General features: G+C 45.4%; 1 protein-coding gene across 2 annotated transcripts; it reads right to left on the bottom strand.

The window, feature by feature from the left end:
• Nucleotides 1–8,540: 8,540 nt before the first annotated feature.
• On the bottom strand, nucleotides 8,541–14,305 carry Ndufs5 (NADH:ubiquinone oxidoreductase subunit S5). 2 transcript variants are annotated; one of them, XM_038334097.1, is made up of 3 exons: nucleotides 14,155–14,305; nucleotides 11,640–11,857; nucleotides 8,541–8,748 (listed from the first exon to the last, which is right to left on the bottom strand). In XM_038334097.1, the coding sequence occupies exons 2-3, from the start codon at nucleotides 11,853–11,855 to the stop codon at nucleotides 8,644–8,646; spliced, it is 321 nt and encodes a 106-aa protein (XP_038190025.1). In that variant the 5' UTR covers nucleotides 11,856–11,857; nucleotides 14,155–14,305; the 3' UTR covers nucleotides 8,541–8,643. The 2 variants fall into 2 exon arrangements, with proteins under 2 accessions (XP_038190025.1, XP_038190026.1); XM_038334098.1 differs by having other exon boundaries at nucleotides 14,126–14,264.
• Between the last annotated feature and the right edge of the window lie 4,608 nt (nucleotides 14,306–18,913).

Here is an 18,913-nt window from a genome sequence, read left to right as displayed (position 1 = left end):
ACTTGCCTTAATCCCAGTACTTCAGAGGCAGAGACAGAGGCAGGTGGCTCTCGAGTTTGAGGCCAGCCTGGTCTACAGAGGGAGTTTCAGGACAGTCAAGCTTAGGCAATGAAAGGAACTATCAAAAAGAAAAAGAAAAGAAAAGAAAAGAAAAAAGAAAGAGAGAAAAAAAAGAAAGAAAAAAGGAAAGAAAGAAAGAAGGAAAGCTGGTGAAGATGGACCAACTATTCCAGGGCCAGTGAAGTATTCCTGGACTTTCTCTTTGTACCACCAGTTCCCAAATAATGACGTGGAGACTTATTAATTATGGAAGCCTGGCCTTGAGCTTAGGCTTGTTTCCAACTGGCTCTTATAACTTCATTCACCTGTTTTCTATTAATCTACATTTTGCCACATGGCTTTTTTTTTTTTTTTTTTTTTTTTTTTTTTTTTTTTTTTTTTTGGTTTTTTCGAGACAGGGTTTCTCTGTAGCTTTGGAGCCTGTCCTGGAACTAGCTCTTGTAGACCAGGCTGGTCTCGAACTCACAGAGATCGCCACATGGCTTTTTACCTCTCTTTCATTCTGTATGTCGGACTCCCTCTGTGTCTTGCTGACATCTTCTGCAAGCCGAGATTCATCCTAAATTCTTCTCTCTCCCTGGAGGTCCTGCCCATCCTCTTCTGACTTGCTATTGGCCATTCATCTCCTTATTAAGCCAATCAGAAGGCGCCTTATCAAAGACACATCTTCACGGTGCACAAAATGGTTATCCCACAACAGTGAGATGCTGACCAGCTCAGCATGGTCCTCGGATTTCAACATTCTTGGTTTCTGTGACTCTCATGGTAACATGAGCCTTCAGCACAGGCCCCAGCCACAGCAGGACCACGGACCCAGAAATGGTCCTCGGCAGCAGTCAAGGCCCTGGAGTCACCATGACCCTAGTGGCAGCACAGAACACTCAGATCAGCATGACCCCGGTGTCAGCATGGTCCTTGGACACCCACATGACCACAGGTTGTGGCCTAGACCCTGAGTATCCATGTAGTCTTTGGTAGCAATGTGGGGTCCAGCTAGTGAGGCGTTTTTTTCTCTTCCTTCCTTTCTTTTCTTTTTATTTATTTATTTTAATTTTAAATTTTTTTGGGGGGAGGGGGGGTTTCGAGGCAGGGTTTCTCTGCAGCTTTGGAGCCTTCCCTGGAACTGGAACTAGCTCTTGTAGATGAGGCTGACCTCAAACTCACAGAAATCCGCCTGCCTCTGCCTCCTGAGTGCTGGGATTAAAGGCATACGCCACCACCGCCTGGCTATCTTTTAGCTTTTCAAGACAAGGTTTCTCTATAATTGCCCTAGCTGTACAGAAACTCACTTTGTAGACCAGGCTAGCCTTGAACTCACAGAGATCCACCTGCCTCTGCCTCCCGAGTGCTGGGATTAAAGGCATGCACCACCACCGCCTGGCTATCTTTTAGCTTTTCAAGACAAGGTTTCTCTGTAATTGCCCTAGCTGTACTGAAACTCACTTTGTAGACCAGGCTAGCCTTGAACTCACAGAGATCCACCTGCCTCTGCCTCCTGAGTGCTGGGATTACAGGCGTGAAGTGAGGCATTTTCACGGTGGCCATTTAAAAAGCTTTTTCCAATTACTCTAATATCTGTGTCATTTTGTGCTGGTGCCTATAGTGGATTTCTTTCTATCTATCTATCTATCTATCTATCTATCTATCTATCTATCTATCTATCTATTTTTGGCTTTTCAAGATAAGGTTTCTCTGTGTAGCCTTGCTGTCCCAGAACTCACTTTGTAGACTGAGCTGCCTCAAACTCAGAGATCCACCTGCCTCTACCTCAAAGTACAACATGTGGGAGTTGGCTTCTCCTTTACTGTGTGGATTCCAGGGATCAAACTCAGGTTGTGAGGCTTGGGGGCAGCACCTTTGCCCACTGAGTCATCTGCCTTCCCTTTTCCTCAAGTTAAACCTGTGAGGTTCTTGGTATAAGAAGAGGTTTTGGATGGAGACTAGGACAGGTTGGATACGCTCAACCTCTGGGTCTCGTTCTATTCTGTGCTTACTCCTCCTTCACCACTCTGGGAAGAACAGGGATGGCATCCCCTAATGCCAGGAGGGTGCAAAAGTCCAGGGTCTCCTTTGGACTCCACTGGCAGCTGGAGCTGGAGTGGGAGGGGTGTCCTTCTAAACACTAAGCAGTTTCGGCGTTAGGCCCCCATTGACACCACACACACCACTGGCCTCCACTGCTATTGTGGAAAGACACGGATGGCCTCATTATTGGTGATGTCCTGATTGAATCTCTGATCACTTGGAGGGGAGGTGGAGGGGCTTCGTCACAGTTAGCCTCGCCAGCTCTAGGCTCCCTACTTGGCCCAGCGATGGGGCAAGAATGAGGCTGGTCAAGATGGGACTGTCTAAACATTCTCTTCAGAACCCTCCCTTGTCCTTTAACTAAGGAAGCAGGCTTTCCTCAGGACTTTCTTTGGCACCCTTACTGGCAGTTTTGGGTTCTTGGTGTCTTTCCAGCATCCATCCTGACATACATCAGACAAAAAGAACATCCAGGAAATGGCACCAAGTCATTCTTTGGTCACAAGGTACCTAGCAGGTCTCTTTTCTTATTAAACCTGCCTGTTCCGTTTATATACAGTGTCCAGAAGTTATCTGCCCTGAGTAAGAGGATTGAGGAAAAGTTTGTCTACTCTGTCTTTCCAGAGACAGAAACCAGGCTGGATACTTAAAACACTTTACCCAGGCAGAGTGGCGCAGGCCTGGGATCCCAGTGCTTGAGAGGTGGAGGGAGGAGGGTTTGGAGTTGGAGGCCAGCTCAGGCTACACAGTGAGACTTTGTATCAAAACGAAACAAAAATTAAACTCAACATTAAAACAATAACATCAATACAGATTTCTGATAAAAAAAAAATTTAGGTTTCTTTGAGGCAGTGGAGGCCCACACCTTTAATCCCAGCACTTGGGAGGCAGAGGCAGGCAGATCTCCAGGTTTGGCCAGCCTGATCTACATAATGAGTTCCAGGACAGCCAGGGCTACATAGAGAAACCCTGTCATAAAACAAACAAACAACAAAAAAAAAACAACAACAACAAAATAAAGGTTTATGATCTCAACAAAATTTTGGGTGCTGTCACTCTAGTCCTGTCCTGTCTGGAAACAATTGGTCAAAGCCAGATACGTCTCCCTGTAAATTGGGTACCATCTATGCTAGTTTTACAAACTGACCTCACATCCATTCAAGGCCCTGCAGCTGGAGCTTGACACCTCTGTATCAAACGGGTGTTATTTCTGGGAAGCAATGGCCACTAAAGACTGAATGTGGTGTGGGGAAGGGAATCCCTGGCAGGGATCCTTACAGGATTTGCTACCTCATTGCAAAAATGTTTCCTTTCTCCCAGGATAGAAACAACTAAGCACAAAATGTTCTGCACAGTTACAATGGAAACAGCGTTCCCTTCTCCCACATAAGGAAAAAGCTAGCTCATTTACTGTAAAGGAGTTAAGTCTCCAGCCCCAGGGCATGCTGCCACACTCTGTAAGGTGGTGGTCATCAACATTCTTAATGGTGGGACCGTTTACTACTGTTGGCCAATAGGTTGCGCTGACCCCCAACAATAAAATTATCTTTTTGCTACTTCATAACTGTAATTTTGCTACTTTTATGAATCATAGTATATATGTTTTCTGACAGTCTGAGGCGATGCCTGTGGAAGTGTCACTCGACCCCTCCCCCCAGAGGGGTTTCTACCTATGGCAAGAACCTCTGCTTTAAGTCTTTCTCCCTCCTCCAGGGTCACCACACAGGATTTGTTTCTCTGGTAGGGCTGAGTGAGACGTCTGCTGGAAGTGATTATTTGTGCCTGTATTTCATCCCTACTGCTCTCTGAGTTTGAGGTCAAGCACCACTGCTCCATCTGCCATCTTGGTTCTTCCTTAAGTGCCCTGAAGGTTAAACTTGGTGGTGTGCCTAGTGTGTTCGGCCTTGAACGATAACGATGTTAGAGACATGAGATTATTTTGGCACTCTTGCCTCTGTCTACCTTGGTAACAATACTCTGAGCCGGAGCTGGGAAGATGACTCAGTATGTTAAAATTCTTGCCAGGAAAATACGAGAACCTGAGTTTGAATTCCCAGAACCCGCCGAAAAGTCTGTTCTTTCCTCATTAAATAGTCTTGGATATTCTTGCCAAAACCCACTGACCATAGTTATATGGGGACAAGGGCTCCTCTCAATTGAGCTCTGTTGATCCCTGTGCCAGTACACCTCACATTAGTTGCTATTGGTCTGAAATGGGAAACTGGAGTCCCCCAACCATGTTATTCATTTTCAGTATTGTTTTGCCTATTCTGGTGTCTTTATAGCCCTATATGAATTTGAACATTGGCCAGTTTCTATTAAGACACTAACGGGCTTTGTAAGAGAGTGTGTTGAGTCTGTAGAATACTTTGGGGGGAATAATGCCATTTAGTATTACAAAATAGTGTCTTCTTTTTTCCCCTCTTCCTCATCTTCTTTAATTTTTTTTTAATGACACAGTTTCTCTATGTATCCCAGGCTGTCCTAGAACGTATTATGTACTTCAGGTTGGCCATAAACCCAGAGATATGCCTGCCTCTGCCTTCCAGTGTTGGGATTAAAGGTGTGCACCACCACTATTCCAAAGACAGTTTTCATTTTTCTTGAGACAGAATCTCAATATGTAACTCAGGTTGGGTTGAATTCCAGATCCTCCTGCCTCAACTTCCTAAGTGTTGGGATTACAGGTGTGTACCACAATGTACAACCTGGTATACAGAGGTTTTTGTTTGTTTTTACTTATTTTGGGACAGGTCTCAATATGTAGGCTTGGGTGTTCTGAAACTCTATGTAGACTAGGCTGGCCTAGAACTCATAGACTCACAGAGATCCTCTTCTGCCTCCCAAGTACTCCAGTAAAGGCGTGCACACCCCTGTCCTCCCACTTCTGAACAGCACCTTGCTACGTGTTCCAGCCGACTGACTTGGAAATCTGTGTTCTTCTGCCTGAGTGCCAGAATCATACGTGCCCACATAGACAACTCCTGGTCTGCTTTCTATAAGTAATAGGTTTTCTGTATTATAATAATAGTTTCTCCGCCGATGCCTAGGCTGAGCAAGCATCTCTCTAAAGAACTTTCCAGGGGCTGGAGAGATGGCTCAGCAGTTAAGAGCACTGACTGCTCTTCCAGAGGACCTGGGTTCAATTCCCAGCACCTACATGGCAGCTCACAACTGTCTGAAAATGTAGTTCCACGAGATCTGAAACCTTCACACCAATGCACATAAAATAAAGTTAAATAAGTCATTAAAAAATTAAAAAAAAAGAACTCTCCACCTTTTTTGTTGAGACAGTTCATTGGGGAGCTCACTGATTTGACTAGAATGGTTGACCAGCACACCCCAGGGACACCCTCCTCTTTCTGTCCCCCACTGCTAGGTTTACAGGTATGTGCTGATTTTCATACCGTGTAATTTTAATAATAATTTTTGCGGCAGGTTTTTTTTCTCTGTAGCCCTGGCTGTCCTGGAACTCACAATGTAGACCTTAGACTAACAGAGATTCACCTGCCTCTGTCTCAGGGTGCTGAGCGCCACCACACCCATCTACTCTGGCTTTTGACATGAGTCCTGGGAATCTGAACTCACATCTTGTGCTTGTGAAGCAAGGATTCTACCAAGAGAATCATAGCCTCAGGCCTCTCCCTCTTTTAATGCCTACAATATCTAAAGAACTTACACCTTTTCAGCATCAAGTTCAGAGGAAACAGCATTCCCAGCACCTTGAAAACAGCAAGAAAACAAACATTATGGGATGTTACATTAAGGAAGTGCTTCAAAGAAATCAAACCACAGGAAGCCAGAATGGTGGTAGCCAGGGGCTCAAGGGAAATAACTGGAATTACCCTTTATTGGGGAAAGTTTCCATTTTAGAAATAAGAATTCTGGAAATGGGTGGCATTGTTCTGGTGATGGTTGCGCAGCAATATGAACGTAGTTAATACCACCCAACCGCACATTTAAGGGAATAGTTGGGAAGGGGAATGCTACGGACTGAAGCCAGGGCCTTGCACACACTAAGCACTATACCCATGAGCTACATTCCCCAATCCAAATTGGCAAATTAATTTACAACTCTTAAGTTTTTATATGTATGGGTGTTTGGCCTGCAGGTATAACTGTGTACCACTTGTGTGTCTGGTACTCTGGGAAGCTAGGAGAGGGCATCAGATCTGGAACTGGAGTCACAAATGGTTGTGAGCCACCATGCTATTGCTGAAAATCAAACCGGGTCCTCTGAAAGAGCAACCAGTGCTCTCAACTGCTGAACCATCTCACCAGCCCCATGTAATTATATATATATATATATATATATATATATATATATATATATATATAATATTTGAGCTCGAATGTGTATGTGTATCGTGTGTGTGGGGTTCCCACAAAGACCAGAGGTGTGGAATCTTCTGGAATTAGAGCTACTGGAAGATACGAACAGCTTGATGTAGCTTCTAAGAACCAATCCCCTGTGAGAGCAGCTTCACAACTGCCGTTTTGTACAAAGGGAGGAAGGATGGCTAATGGATTGGTGGTTTATTCTTACAATCCTAGCATTTGGTTAGCTCAGGAAAGAGGATCACTGTGAGTTCAAGGTCAGCCTGGTCCAGTGACACCTTCTCCAAGACAAAAAAGCAGCACAGTTGGTAAGGTGTTTGCCTAACGTGCAAGTGCTGGTTTGGGGGGTTGGGGAGATGCTCAGCGTTAAGAGCGCTGGACCTGGGTTCAATCCTCAGTGCCTACATCGTGAATCATAAGCACCCATAATGCCAGTTTCAGGGGATCTAATGCCCTCTTCTGACCTCCTGGGGTACTGGGCACTTATGCAGTACCATACGTAACATATAAATGAACCAATGTAATAATAAAAAAGGAGTGTTGGGTTTGCTTCCTAGCACACCAGAAAACTAGGTGTGTTGCACGTATTGTGACCTTTTGTGTCACAATAAATTCACCTGACACACACTTATACAATGAATCCAAAGGACAGATAAACCCACAAAACACCCCTCAGTCTGAATTTCTTTTATTTTTAAAATGATTTAATTTCATGTGTGTTTTGCTTGTATGTATATATGTGCACTGTGTGTATGCCCAGTGCTGACTCTAGAACAGGGTATTGGATCCCCTGGAGTTACTGATGGCTGAGTCACCACGTAGATGTTGGAAAATGAACCTGGGTAAGAAGTGGGCATGGTGGTGTAGGCCTTTAATCCCAGTACTCAGAGGGCACAGGTAGGTGGATCTGTGAGTTTGGGGACAGCCTGGTCTACAAAGCACGTTCCAGGGAACAGGACTACTAAGAGAGACTGACTCAGGAAAAAAAAAGTTGCTTCAAAAAATGTTATTTTCTAATACTAACTTTTAAGGCATGGGTTCAGACACTTTTTTTTTCAGTACAGGGTTTATCTGTTTAGCAGTCCTAGCAGTCGCAGAACTTGATTTTGTAGATCAGGCTGGCCTTGAACTCTTGAGGGAGGTCCATCTGCTTTTGCCTCCCAAATGCTGAGATTAAAGGCATGCTCCACCACTGCCCACCTAAATTCATTCATTTTGGAGACAGGGCCTCTGTGTAGCCATGGTCATCCTCCTGGGACTCAATCTGTACACCAGGCCTTGAATTTACAAGGGATCCATCTGCTTCTTCCTTTCTAGTGCTGGGGTTAAAGGCCATCAGGCATTTCTAATCACAAAGTAACTTGTGGGCAGTGAAATGGGTTACCAGCTAAATAAAAGGTGCCTGTCATCAAGCCTGAAGACATGAGTTTGATCCCTGGGGCCCACATAGTGGAAATAGAGAGCCAGTCAATCCAGGTTACCTTCTAATTAAACCCACAGACACATACAAATAAACAAAATGCAGTCAAAAGAAGCTATTAAAAATAATTGTGGACAGCCAGCGCTACACAGAAAACTCCTGTCTCAAAAAACAAAAAAAAAAAAATTGTAAATGGCTCATTGTGGCTCTTGTCTATAATTCCAGCAGGCAGGAAGCTTAGGGAGAGGACACCTGGACTACAGTGAGCCCCTGCCTCAAACACTACGATCAACAACTGTTGGGGTTTGAATTAGGGTTACATGAGGACAGAATATATTTGTGGCACAGGCATAGGAACACCCCATGTTGCTATTTCTCAAGGACATTTGAACACAGAAATGCTTGTGGCCTTCCTCAAATAATATTCCTGTACCTTAGATGTTTTCCTGAAGACAACATTGTTGAGCATTTAAATAACCTTGCACAGCTGGCCTGTGAAGCAGCCTTCACAGCTCAACTGCAAACTCCCAGCCCTCTTATCAAAGGCGGTATGATGATAAACGAGCCTTGTATAAACTACACTCAAATGCCTGGCTGCCCCGAGTCCCCTGTTTCAGCTTCAGTTCTTCAGGTTAATTAGGAGGGGACTCAGACAACCTTTCACCACTGCGAAGCATGGCCCAAGAGAAAACACAAGTAAGGTTGACTAATTCTTTATTTTTATGTACTCGATGAAGCAGCTTTCATTAGACTTTCTCCCAGCGGAAAACAGCATGAAGAGCAGCGTCCACCTGCTCTGCTCAGGGCCTGGGTTCTTCCTGGCCCATGTGGTGAGGTGGAGGGGTGTATTTCCCCTCTTTAATTAGCTTATCCCGCTGTCGTTTGATTTGACCCAGGCGCTTCATCTGTTAACAGTAAAAAAAAAAACAAAAAAAAAAAAACAACCCATTAAGGTAAAGGAAATGGGCCCCAGAAAGCGAAGGCTGGAGAGAGAGCTAGATTGTAGTTTCAGTGTTAAATTCAGGAATACTTTCATGCAAGAAGTCCAGTGAGATGGAGTCCGCTTCTGTCTTTGTTTTTAAAAATTCCTAGCTTGCCATGGTGGCACATGCCTTTAATTGCAGCACTCAGGAGGCCAAAGTAGAGGCAGGAGGATCTCTGTGAGTTCCAGTCCAGTCTGGTCTACATAGCTACGTTCCAGGGCAGTCAGAACTACAGAGAAACCTTGTCTCAAAAAACAAAAACAAATACAAAACAAAACAAAACAAAAATCCCAAAAAGATAAAGTAAAATTTCTGTGCTGAGGTCTGAACCCAAGGCTTTGACATGCTAGGTAAATGCTGCCCCAGACTTGAAGTTTACCATTTTACAAGAAGATTTTATTAATTATGTGTGTGTATTTGTGTATGTATGTGTACACATGAGCGTGTATACCCACAGAAGTGAGAGCTGAGGGACAGGCAGTTGTAAGCTGCCTGACGTGGGTGCTGGTAATTCAATTTAATCCTCTGGAAGAGCAGCAAATGCTCTTTACTGCCGAGCCAACTCTCTAGCCTACGAAATTAATCTTTAAAGAACTAACTGAAAAATAAAGAAAAGGACTAACTGGAAATCAATTCCCAACTTTTTAATAAATTCCTATCTTTTTTGATTTTTCAAGATTGGGTTTCTGTGTGACCCTGTCTTTGAACTTGTTCTGTAGATGAGACTGGCCTTGAACTCAGAGAGTTGCCTGCCTCTGCCTGAGTGCCAGGATTAAAGGTGTGCACCACAATGACAGACTCAAGATTTCATGTGTGTGTGTGTGTGTGTGTGTGTGTATTAGACATATATGGTTTTATATATAATATATATGTTTGTGGATAGCCAGGGCTACACAGAAAAACTCTGTCTCAAAAAACAAAACAAACAAAATAATTTATCAATGGCTCATTGTGGCTCCTGTCTATAATTCCAGCACTCAGGACACTCTGAGAGAGGACGCCTGGGCTACAGTAAGCCCCTGCCTCAAACACTACCATCAACAACTGTTGGGGTTTAAATTAAGGTTATATGAGGATAGAATGAACTTGTGACACAGGCATGAGAACGCCCCATGCTGTCACATACATAATCACAATACTATTAAGAGAGATATTTGTGAGCGTGTGCTAGCTCAGTGGGTAAAGGAGCTGATGCAAGCCTGAAGACCTAGTTCAATCCCTGGGACCCATGTGGTACGAGAGAATCAACTCCACAAAGATGTCCTCTGACCTTCATCGTGTACCTACCATGCAAATGCATTCACCCACACGATGAACACACATGCATACACACAAATCAATACATTTGTACATGCTAAAAATGTTTTAAAATATTTAAATACAGCTGGGTATTAAGGATTATGCTTGTTAATACCAGCATCTACAAGGCTGAAGAAAACTAAATAAATAAGATTAAAAAAATAACAACACTCCCTCATTCTTTTTAAGTTTCTTTTTGTTTTCTTTTTTCTTTCTTTTGAGCCATGCATGTCTCACTTTGTATCCCTGGCCAGCCTGGAACTTACAATGTAGACATGAGATTAAAGACCTGTGCCACCACGCCCTTATATTACTGAAAGTTTCTGATCCAGGTAACTTAGCTGTAAATTTAACAAAAATCTAGATTGTCTCCCTAAACTAGGAGACAAAATAAAAATTTCATTCAGGGGTAGTGGTGCACACCTTTAATCCCAGCATTCTGCAGGCAGAGAAAGGCACATGTGAGTGGGAGGCTAGCCTGCTCTATATAGTGAGTTACATGCCAGCCAGAGCTATACCGTGAGACCCTGTTTCAAAAATAAGTAAGTAAATAAACCAATAATTTCTATTTGATATACCTGCAACATAAAAATAGACGAAATGATGGCCTAAGCCAATGCTTTCTTCTCTAAGATCAGGGCCCACATGTTATGCAATTCATTCAGCTAAGACCTTTCCCTCCCTGAACCTTTGGTCATTAAGCTTCCATCTTCTTCAGCGATACATCCAGCTGGTTCCATCATATTCGCTATGCTTGATCTACTGGGTTTGAGGGCTTCTCCAAGGAGGGCTCAATGATGGTGAAAGTTCCACCCCAACTTTTTTTTTCTAAATCTAAAAAATTATTTCATGTTATGTTATGGGTGTTTTGCCTGCATGTACGTTTTTGCACCACATGTGTACCAGGTGCCAGTGGAGGCCACCTGGTGTCAGATCCACTAGAAATGTAATATAGATAGTTGTGCTGACTCTGGAACCGGGTCCTCTGGAAGAGCAGTCAGTGCTCTTAACCAAAGAGTCATGACCAATCTCTCCAGACCCAGTGACAACTTTTCAGGACCAACCAACTAAAGCCAGGGTGCAGTCTCTGCTTTACAGACTACTGAAAAGATATGGCCTAAATACACAGACAGTTCTAGCCACAGTCAGGGGGCAGCCTGAGGAGAAGAGGAGGAACACCAGGGAAGAACAGGCCCACCTCAGATTCAGAGGCTCTCCATTTCCTGAGTGCAGGATGTTTCACGACAAAAGCTTTATCAATTAATTACCTGTGAGCAAGCCACTGCCCAAAGACCAACTGAACACACTGCAGATGGCCCAAGGGACTAGAAATGTTCAGTGACAGAGCACCTCCCCAACATGTGCAAAGACCTGGATTTGATCCCCAGCATGACCAGAGAGAGAGAGAGAGAGAGAGAGAGAGAGAGAGAGAGAGAGAGAGAGAGAGAGAGAGGAAAGGGAAAGGGGGGAAGGAAAGGGAAGGCATTCAGCTCCCATCACCGTTATCTACTGACCGTTTTATACCGAAGATAACATTCCTCGAAATCTTCATATTCTATCCTGCACTCTTTTTGAGCCCGGGTAGCACCGATGCCATGTGCACACTCTATCCACTCTTTTTCGAAAGCATGGCATCGGGCGGGAATCTTGAAGGGCTGCTCAACACTTTGGAATACAAAGTGGCGATCGAGGCTAATGCCCAGCTTTTTCTGCACATCAAAGAAAGGCATGGCTACAAAAGATAAGAAAATAAGAGTGTAATAAAATGAGATGCTTTTGAGAAAAAACAAGACAGTTCATCTGTGAAGTCCTGGTCCCTAAATCTCTTCTCACCAAACATTTTTTTTTTTTTTGAGACACTATCTGATCTCACTCAGGTTGCTGCCTTCAGGTCATTAGTGTAGTCAAGGAGGGCCTTGATTACCTCATCCTCCTGCTTCTACCTTCCACGTGCTGGAATTATCAAACTTTATTAGACAAGTTCTCCAAGTTGAATAATTAGGGGTCTTTCACAAAACTAATGGAAAACTAGAATACACACACACACACACACACACACACACACACACACACACACATTGTTTTGACTCAAGAAAACAACCAAAAACAAAACCCCAACAACCAAGAAAACGAAAGACAAAAAGAAGTGTAAGCACACATTTCTTTCCCTTCTCCTGTCCACTCTTCCCACCCTGACCTAGCTGACACTTCTCTTGCATCTAGGGTGTCTCCTTTCACAGCAGTCGTCAGCCCTGGGCCGGGGAGATGCTTAGTGGTTAAGAGTACATGCTGTCCCAGCAGAGGTCTCAGGTTTGGTTCTCAGCAACCAAGTTGGGGGCAGTTCACAACCAACTCTAGCTCCAGCCTCTGGCCTCGCGGAGCAGCTATACTTACACGCCCATATTCACGCATCCACACATAATTAAAAATTAAACTAAAGCTGGGCGGTGGGGGCGCACGCCTGTAATCCCAGCCCTCGGGAGGCAGAGGCAGGTGGATCTCTGTGAGTTTGAGGCCAGCCTGGTCTACAAGAGCTAGTTCCAGGACAGGCTCCAAAGCTACAGAGAAACTCTGTCTCAAAAAACTAAAACTAAAAAAATAAATAAATAAAAAGTACTTTATCCATTTCTGTAACAAAATATTTGTATGTCTATCTTACTGGACTTTGTTTTCAAGAGCAAAATCAGAACAAATGCTGAGAAACTGCTAAAAAGTAAATAAGTACAATTAAAAACAAACAGGAAATTTCAAACAATTTACACATACAACAATAAAGAAATGGGTAAATTTTGGTGCCCAGGGGCTGGAGAGATGGCTCAGAGGTTAAGAGCATTGCCTGCTCTTCCAAAGGTCCTGAGTTCAATTCCCGGCAACCACATGGTGGCTCACAACCATCTGTAAAGATGTCTGGTGCCCTCGTCTGGCCTGCAGACATACACACAGACAGAATATTGTACACATAATAAATAAATAAATATTAAAAAAAAAATTTTGGTGCCCAGTAGAGTATGACAGACATGCAGGGCAGTGGTGGCGCACGCCCTTAATCCTAGGGGGCAGAGACAGGCCATCTGTGAGTTCGAGGCCAGCCTTGTCTACAGAGCGAGTTCCAGAGTTCCAGGATTGGCTTCACAGCTACCGAGAAACTGTCTCGAAAAAAAGCAAAAGAAAAAAAAATATGACAGACACTGAGAAAAAAGAATAAGTGGAAAATTTATAGTAATGTTGACATAGTGGGAACGAAATAATCCTAAATGGCAAAACTGCTTTAGACTGGAAAGCAAACACAGCACCCATCAATAGCATCCTGTATGCATACTTTTAGTAGTGAATTGAATTTATAAAGTTCCTTCCTATCCTTTCTATCATTTACTCTGCACGTTACAGGCAAAGCGGGACACCAGCTAGGGTTCACGGGAGGATTCCACAGAAGATGAGAAAAAGTCTTCGAGATTCTGAGTCCCAGCACCCACAAGACAACTTAACTCTAAGGGACACATACAGGAGCAGTGAATTCCAATACGGCAATGACAATAGGAAGAGTTTGGGCATGTGTAGGGACAGAGATTCTGGCGCGGCTGCTAAGCAGAGCGCACAAGACGAATGCAGAGGGCTCGGGAGGATGGGGGCCGAAATCACTGGAGGACCCGGTTAAAAAACGGGGTGCAGTCTGGCGTGGTGGCTAACCCCAGCACTATGGAGGCAGAGGCAGGCGGATATGAGTTCGAGGCCAGCCTGGTCTACAGCGTGAGTTCCAGGACAGACAACACTACACAGAGAGACCTTGTCTCAGAACAAAAACAAAAAAAGAAGCGGGACGTGAGGGTGGAAAGGCCAAGGCAGGAGTCCGGCACAGGACGGAGATGACTTGGAGGGCCGGCGGGGATGTAGCTGGCGGGGGTGGGGGTGGGGAGAGACCAGGGTAGAGGAAGGACATTCCCAGGGCCCGGGCCACCCACAGCGAAAGGGAGTTTGTCAAGGAGACGTCTTTGCGAAGCACCTTGGCTGTGCGGACACAGCAGCACCTACCGCACCACAGAAGTGCCCTTGTAGGTTCCCTGGCAGTAGATCACGACAGCCGGTTTCGGGGAGACACAGACGTCTGCCGTAAAGGACGCTCGCCGTGCGACGTTTACAGCGCGACGCCGCAAGCCGATCTCCGGCAGTGCCCCCCACCCCGGGAGCCATAGAAACCTAACACGCCAATCTGCGCCTGCGCACCCAGCGGCCCCGCCTCCAGATGCTGACCGTGGATTAATTGACTTTTCTTTAGGCGACTGTGCCGGTAGTGGGTTCTTGTTCTCAGCACTGTCCGAGGTTACGCTTGGGAAAGATTATTACTTCTCTCACTCCAAGCACACGTAGTTGCTCTGCCCGTGGGCCGTGGCCCCAAAGCACGTGTGTAATTCCATATTTCTTAAGCTCAGGGTGCCTGTTTCCCTATTAGTAAACGTGACTGCCGGCTGGAGAGAGAGCTCAGAGGTTAAGAGCACTTGCTCTGGCAGAGGAAGCCGGAACACCTGCTGGCAGGGACCCAATATGTTTTATTGACTTCAGCGACACCAGGAACATACACGTGATACAGAATGCATACTGACAAAACATACACATAACAAAGTCAATCTTAAAAGAAAGTTAATAGCGGCTAGCACGAGGTGCACGCCTTTAGACCCCAGCATTTGAGAGGCGGAAGCAGGTGGGTCTCTTGAGTTCCAGGCCGCCAGGGCTACAAATAGCTATAGAACTGCTATAGAAACTGGTTTATACTGTGACATGGTGAAAAAAAGTTCTTTGGCTGGGCGGTGGTGACTCACCCTTTTAATTCCAGTTCTCTGGAGGGAGAGGCAGGCGGGTCTTTGAGTCTGAGACCAGTCTGGTTTACAGAGAGTTCCAGGACAGCCAGGAATATACAGAGAAACCTGTTTGGGGGGGGGGGGGGAGGGAAGAGGGAGGGCGGGTGGACAGACACACAAGAAGAAAAAAATTTCTTCGATGTTACCAGAGGATATCTGCGTAAAAGCAATCAGGAAGCTGAGACAGAAGGCTGCCTGTGAGTTCAAGGCCAATTCAAGGCCAGCATGGGCTACGTAGCCAGATCCCATTTGCCCCCAAAAAACGTTTCTGTAGAAAATTCCCAAGGTCCATAATATTAATGCCAATCACTCCAACTTGCTCTACCCACCCCCTTCCATCAGCTAAATGCTCCAACGTGAAAAGTTTCAATCCAATTCGTTTGCTGAGCACTCAATGTGTGCCCAGCAAAATACTAGCTCATTATGGATAGCTGGTGTGAACCATGCTACCAAGTTCGAATAGCAAGAAACTGACGACCACATTTTCAGACCAACTCCTTTTGTTTTCTCTTGCAATGCTGGGGCTAGAACCCAGGTCATCATATGCTAGCGCATGCTCATCACTGAGTTACACCCTCCCCTGCCACTCTTTTTTTCTTCCTTTCATTCCTTTTTTCCCCCCTCTGGCTGTCCCGCCTACCTCTGCCTCCCAATTCCTGGGATTAAAGGCAGGCACCTCTTGGTTTCTTATTTCTTGGTGGTAGCATCTTTTCAGTCCCTCAGGCAGGTAAAGGCAGAGTCTTTTCACGAGTTTTCAGTATCTACTTCCTGTCCCCAGTTCTTTTTTTTTTTTTTTTTTTTTTTTTTTTTTTTTTTTTTTTTTTTTTTCCGAGACAGGGTTTCTCTGCAGCTTTAGAGCCTGTCCTGGAGCTAGCTCTTGTAGACCAGGCTGGTCTCGAACTCACAGAGATCCGCCTGCCTCTGCCTCCCGAGTGCTGGGATTAAAGGCGTGCACCACCACACCACCACCGCCCGGCTCTGTCCCCAGTTCTTCAACCCATCTTCATAACCAGTCTTTCAACAGTACAGACTTTATTATATCTCTCCTCAGAAATACTTTGCAGCAACAGTGGAAAGAAGGACAATCCCAGTGTTTGCAGAGCCAAACGGGGCCCAATATTAAAAACTGACTGTAAAGGCATGTGCTCAATGGCAAACGATCCTTGGCCTTGGTTTGAGGAATGACAGTAGCAGTGGGAAATCTGACAAGCTGGAGCCCTGTATTCTGTTTAAAGTACAGTTCAGTCTTGGGGGTGGGGGCAGAGCTTTCCAGGATGTATAGGTCCATCTTACTGTTTTGAGAGAACTAAGGTATAAGATTTTGCCAAGTTTTCTCTTTCTTTTTTTCTTCCCTTTTTGGCTTTTTGAGACTGGGTTTCTCTGAAAACAGCCCTGGTTGTTCTGGAACTTGCTCTGTAGACCAGGCTGGCCTTGAACTCATAGAGATCAGCCCACCTGCCTCTGCCTCCTGAGTGCTGGGATTAAAGGCGTGCACCACCAAAACCTGGTCCTTCATGAGGGCATTGTCAGCCCTATCAATGTCTGCTGTAGATCTAAGTGTGAATGGGTCCCTACTACTGTACAACAGGGTCCTCACAGGCAACATTGGCCTTTCCTTGAACGTAAAGGCTGAAAAAAAAAAAGCCACAACTCCCAAACCAAGCAGGAACCATGTCTGAACCATTGTTGCTATGGTGCCCAGGCTTCTGGAATTCTGTGCTTATATCCCAAAGCAGAGACATGAACTTTTGGGTCCTCCATTCTGAGTTCCTACCTTCCACAACTTCAACGCTTCTTTAGGACTGCATAATGAGGCAAAGAACTTTATGCCTGTCTTCATATATGCAGCATTAAGACTCCAAGATTCTTGGAACTCAGGCCTAGGGCCCCAGCCCAATCCCTCTGAACAAAATTCAGTGGCTGCCTAAGAACCAGGTGTGTGCGCTTCACTGGTGGGGCAGGGTACCCTGGGCATCCACTCCCACGACTTCTATCTTGGGCCCATTCACATAGTGTCTTTACTGCTATGCAGATCTAAACAAAGTATTAGCTTAAGAAGCCTGGCACTATGGGCAGTGGTGGCGCACGCCTTTAATCCCAGCACTCAGGAGGCAGAGGCAGAGGCAGGCGGATCTCTGTGAGTTCAAGACCAGCCTGCAGCCTGGTGTACAAGAGCTAGATCTAGGACAGCCAAGGTTACACAGAGAAACTCTGTCTCGAACCACCCCCACCCCAAAAAAGAAACCTGGCACAAGAGAAGGCCATGATACTGGAAACTCTCAGGCTGGTAATTGAGCTGCAAGACAGAAACCAGACTGTGTGAATTCCATTTGGAGATGGAGGAAGTTGAACAAACCATAAATTCCTAAAGCCAAGTGAGCAAAGTGTCAGGCTCAAGATGCCAGCTGTAACTCCCTTCTGCAAGTGTTGCAGCTCGGATGGAAAGGTGTGCTGGCAGTTGGGAGCCAAGGAATACCACAGTCACCCTAGTGTAGCAGCTTACAGCCCTGCTCTGGGGAAAGGTTTCCCCAGTGCAAGCTAAGAAAGCTAGGAAAAGCTTCCCCAGTCTTAGCCAGGCTCTGCTCTAGCAAAACTGTCTCGTCCCATAACAAACCTCACTCAAGGGATTTACTGGGAAGGAAGAATCCAGGAGGGTGGCTACCTCTAGAGTGAGAAGCAGCAGGAAACTGAAGAAGTGTACAATGGGTAGGGGGAGGGGGAGAGCTTTCCAGGATGGCTTGGGATTGATGGGTTTCAGTAGCCTGATTCTGGGGCAAGCTTAGGGATTCATAAGATTTCAAGCCATGGCCCTGGGGATCAAGCTACAGTCAGGTTGGTTTTCCTTGACCTCTTTTACCCTACACCCTTGGGCTCTTGGGAGTCAGAGTGGTTTTCTGTGAATGAGTCCATTCTAGTCTATACAGTGAATTCCAGGACAGCCAGAACTATATAGGAAGACGGTGTGGGAAAAACAAAAAGAATCCCTTTGAGCTAGGAATGTGACTTGGTTGGTAAGAGTGCTGGATTCCAACCCCAGAGCCATGTACACAACTAGGTATTGTGTGGATGCAAACCTGTCATCTCAGCACTTGGGAGGTGGAGGAAGGAGGATAAACTCAAGATCACTTTCAGCCTCAGGGAGAAGTCAGCCTGGACTATATAATACCGTCTCAATCCAAATTTCCTCTTATCTTGATGTATGGCGTTGCCTCCTGGCTCACCAAATGAGGGTTCTAAAGTGGCATGGTAAAGCCAGAGTCTACTACACCTGCCATACAGTCTCATCATAGATTAACACACTGCAGTCTGGTTTCATAGACCACAATAGCTGTTACTGAGTCAGCATCCTAAGAGCAGACCCCACTTGCAGGCCAATTCCTGGACTGAGGGGCCTTCCCTAGAGAACACTGCTCTTTCCTAGAGGCACACAATACCTAACAAAGTAGGGAGCTATATTACCCTTCTGTCCACTAGACTGATAGCAGAGACAAAGCTTCAATCATCTGACCTGGGAGTTGAGGGCAGAATAAAGACGCATACTTCAGCTAGCCCCTCATCAGGAGACAAGAGATAAAGGGCCATAGTGATACAGAGCTCAATGTAGTAGTGGAAGTCATGAAGCAAATGCATTACAGGATGCTATAAAGCATAAAATGAAGGGGTATGAAGTACTGTGTGTGCAGTACACCTCAGAAGCCCTTACAATCTAGTTTAGCCATCCAGTCACTACCATTACCATCTCACTGACGCTGTTTTAAATCTTGTGTGAATACACACATTCAGGTGTGCACACACATTGGGGCATGAGGATGCCGGCCGCTTTCCTTTATCATTCTCTAAGGCTCTTAACCCCTGAGCTATCTTTCCAGCTCATTTTCTTTTTGTTTTTCAGACAGGGTTTCTGTGTGTGTAGCTCTGGCTATCCCGGAACTCAT

Source organism: Arvicola amphibius, chromosome 6 (assembly GCF_903992535.2).
Source record: "Arvicola amphibius chromosome 6, mArvAmp1.2, whole genome shotgun sequence".
In the NCBI taxonomy this organism is placed as follows: domain Eukaryota; kingdom Metazoa; phylum Chordata; class Mammalia; order Rodentia; family Cricetidae; genus Arvicola; species Arvicola amphibius.
Note: the sequence above shows the minus strand (reverse complement) of the source record. Positions and strands in the feature narration are given on the sequence as shown.

Coding starts and splice junctions, on each gene's coding strand:
- Ndufs5 (XM_038334097.1), bottom strand. CDS start 11,855: ATGCCTTTCTTTGATGTGCAGAAAAAGCTGGGCATTAGCCTCGATCGC. Junction 8,749..11,639: donor GTTATCTTCGGTATAAAACG/GTCAGTAGATAA, acceptor TACTGTTAACAG/ATGAAGCGCCTGGGTCAAAT.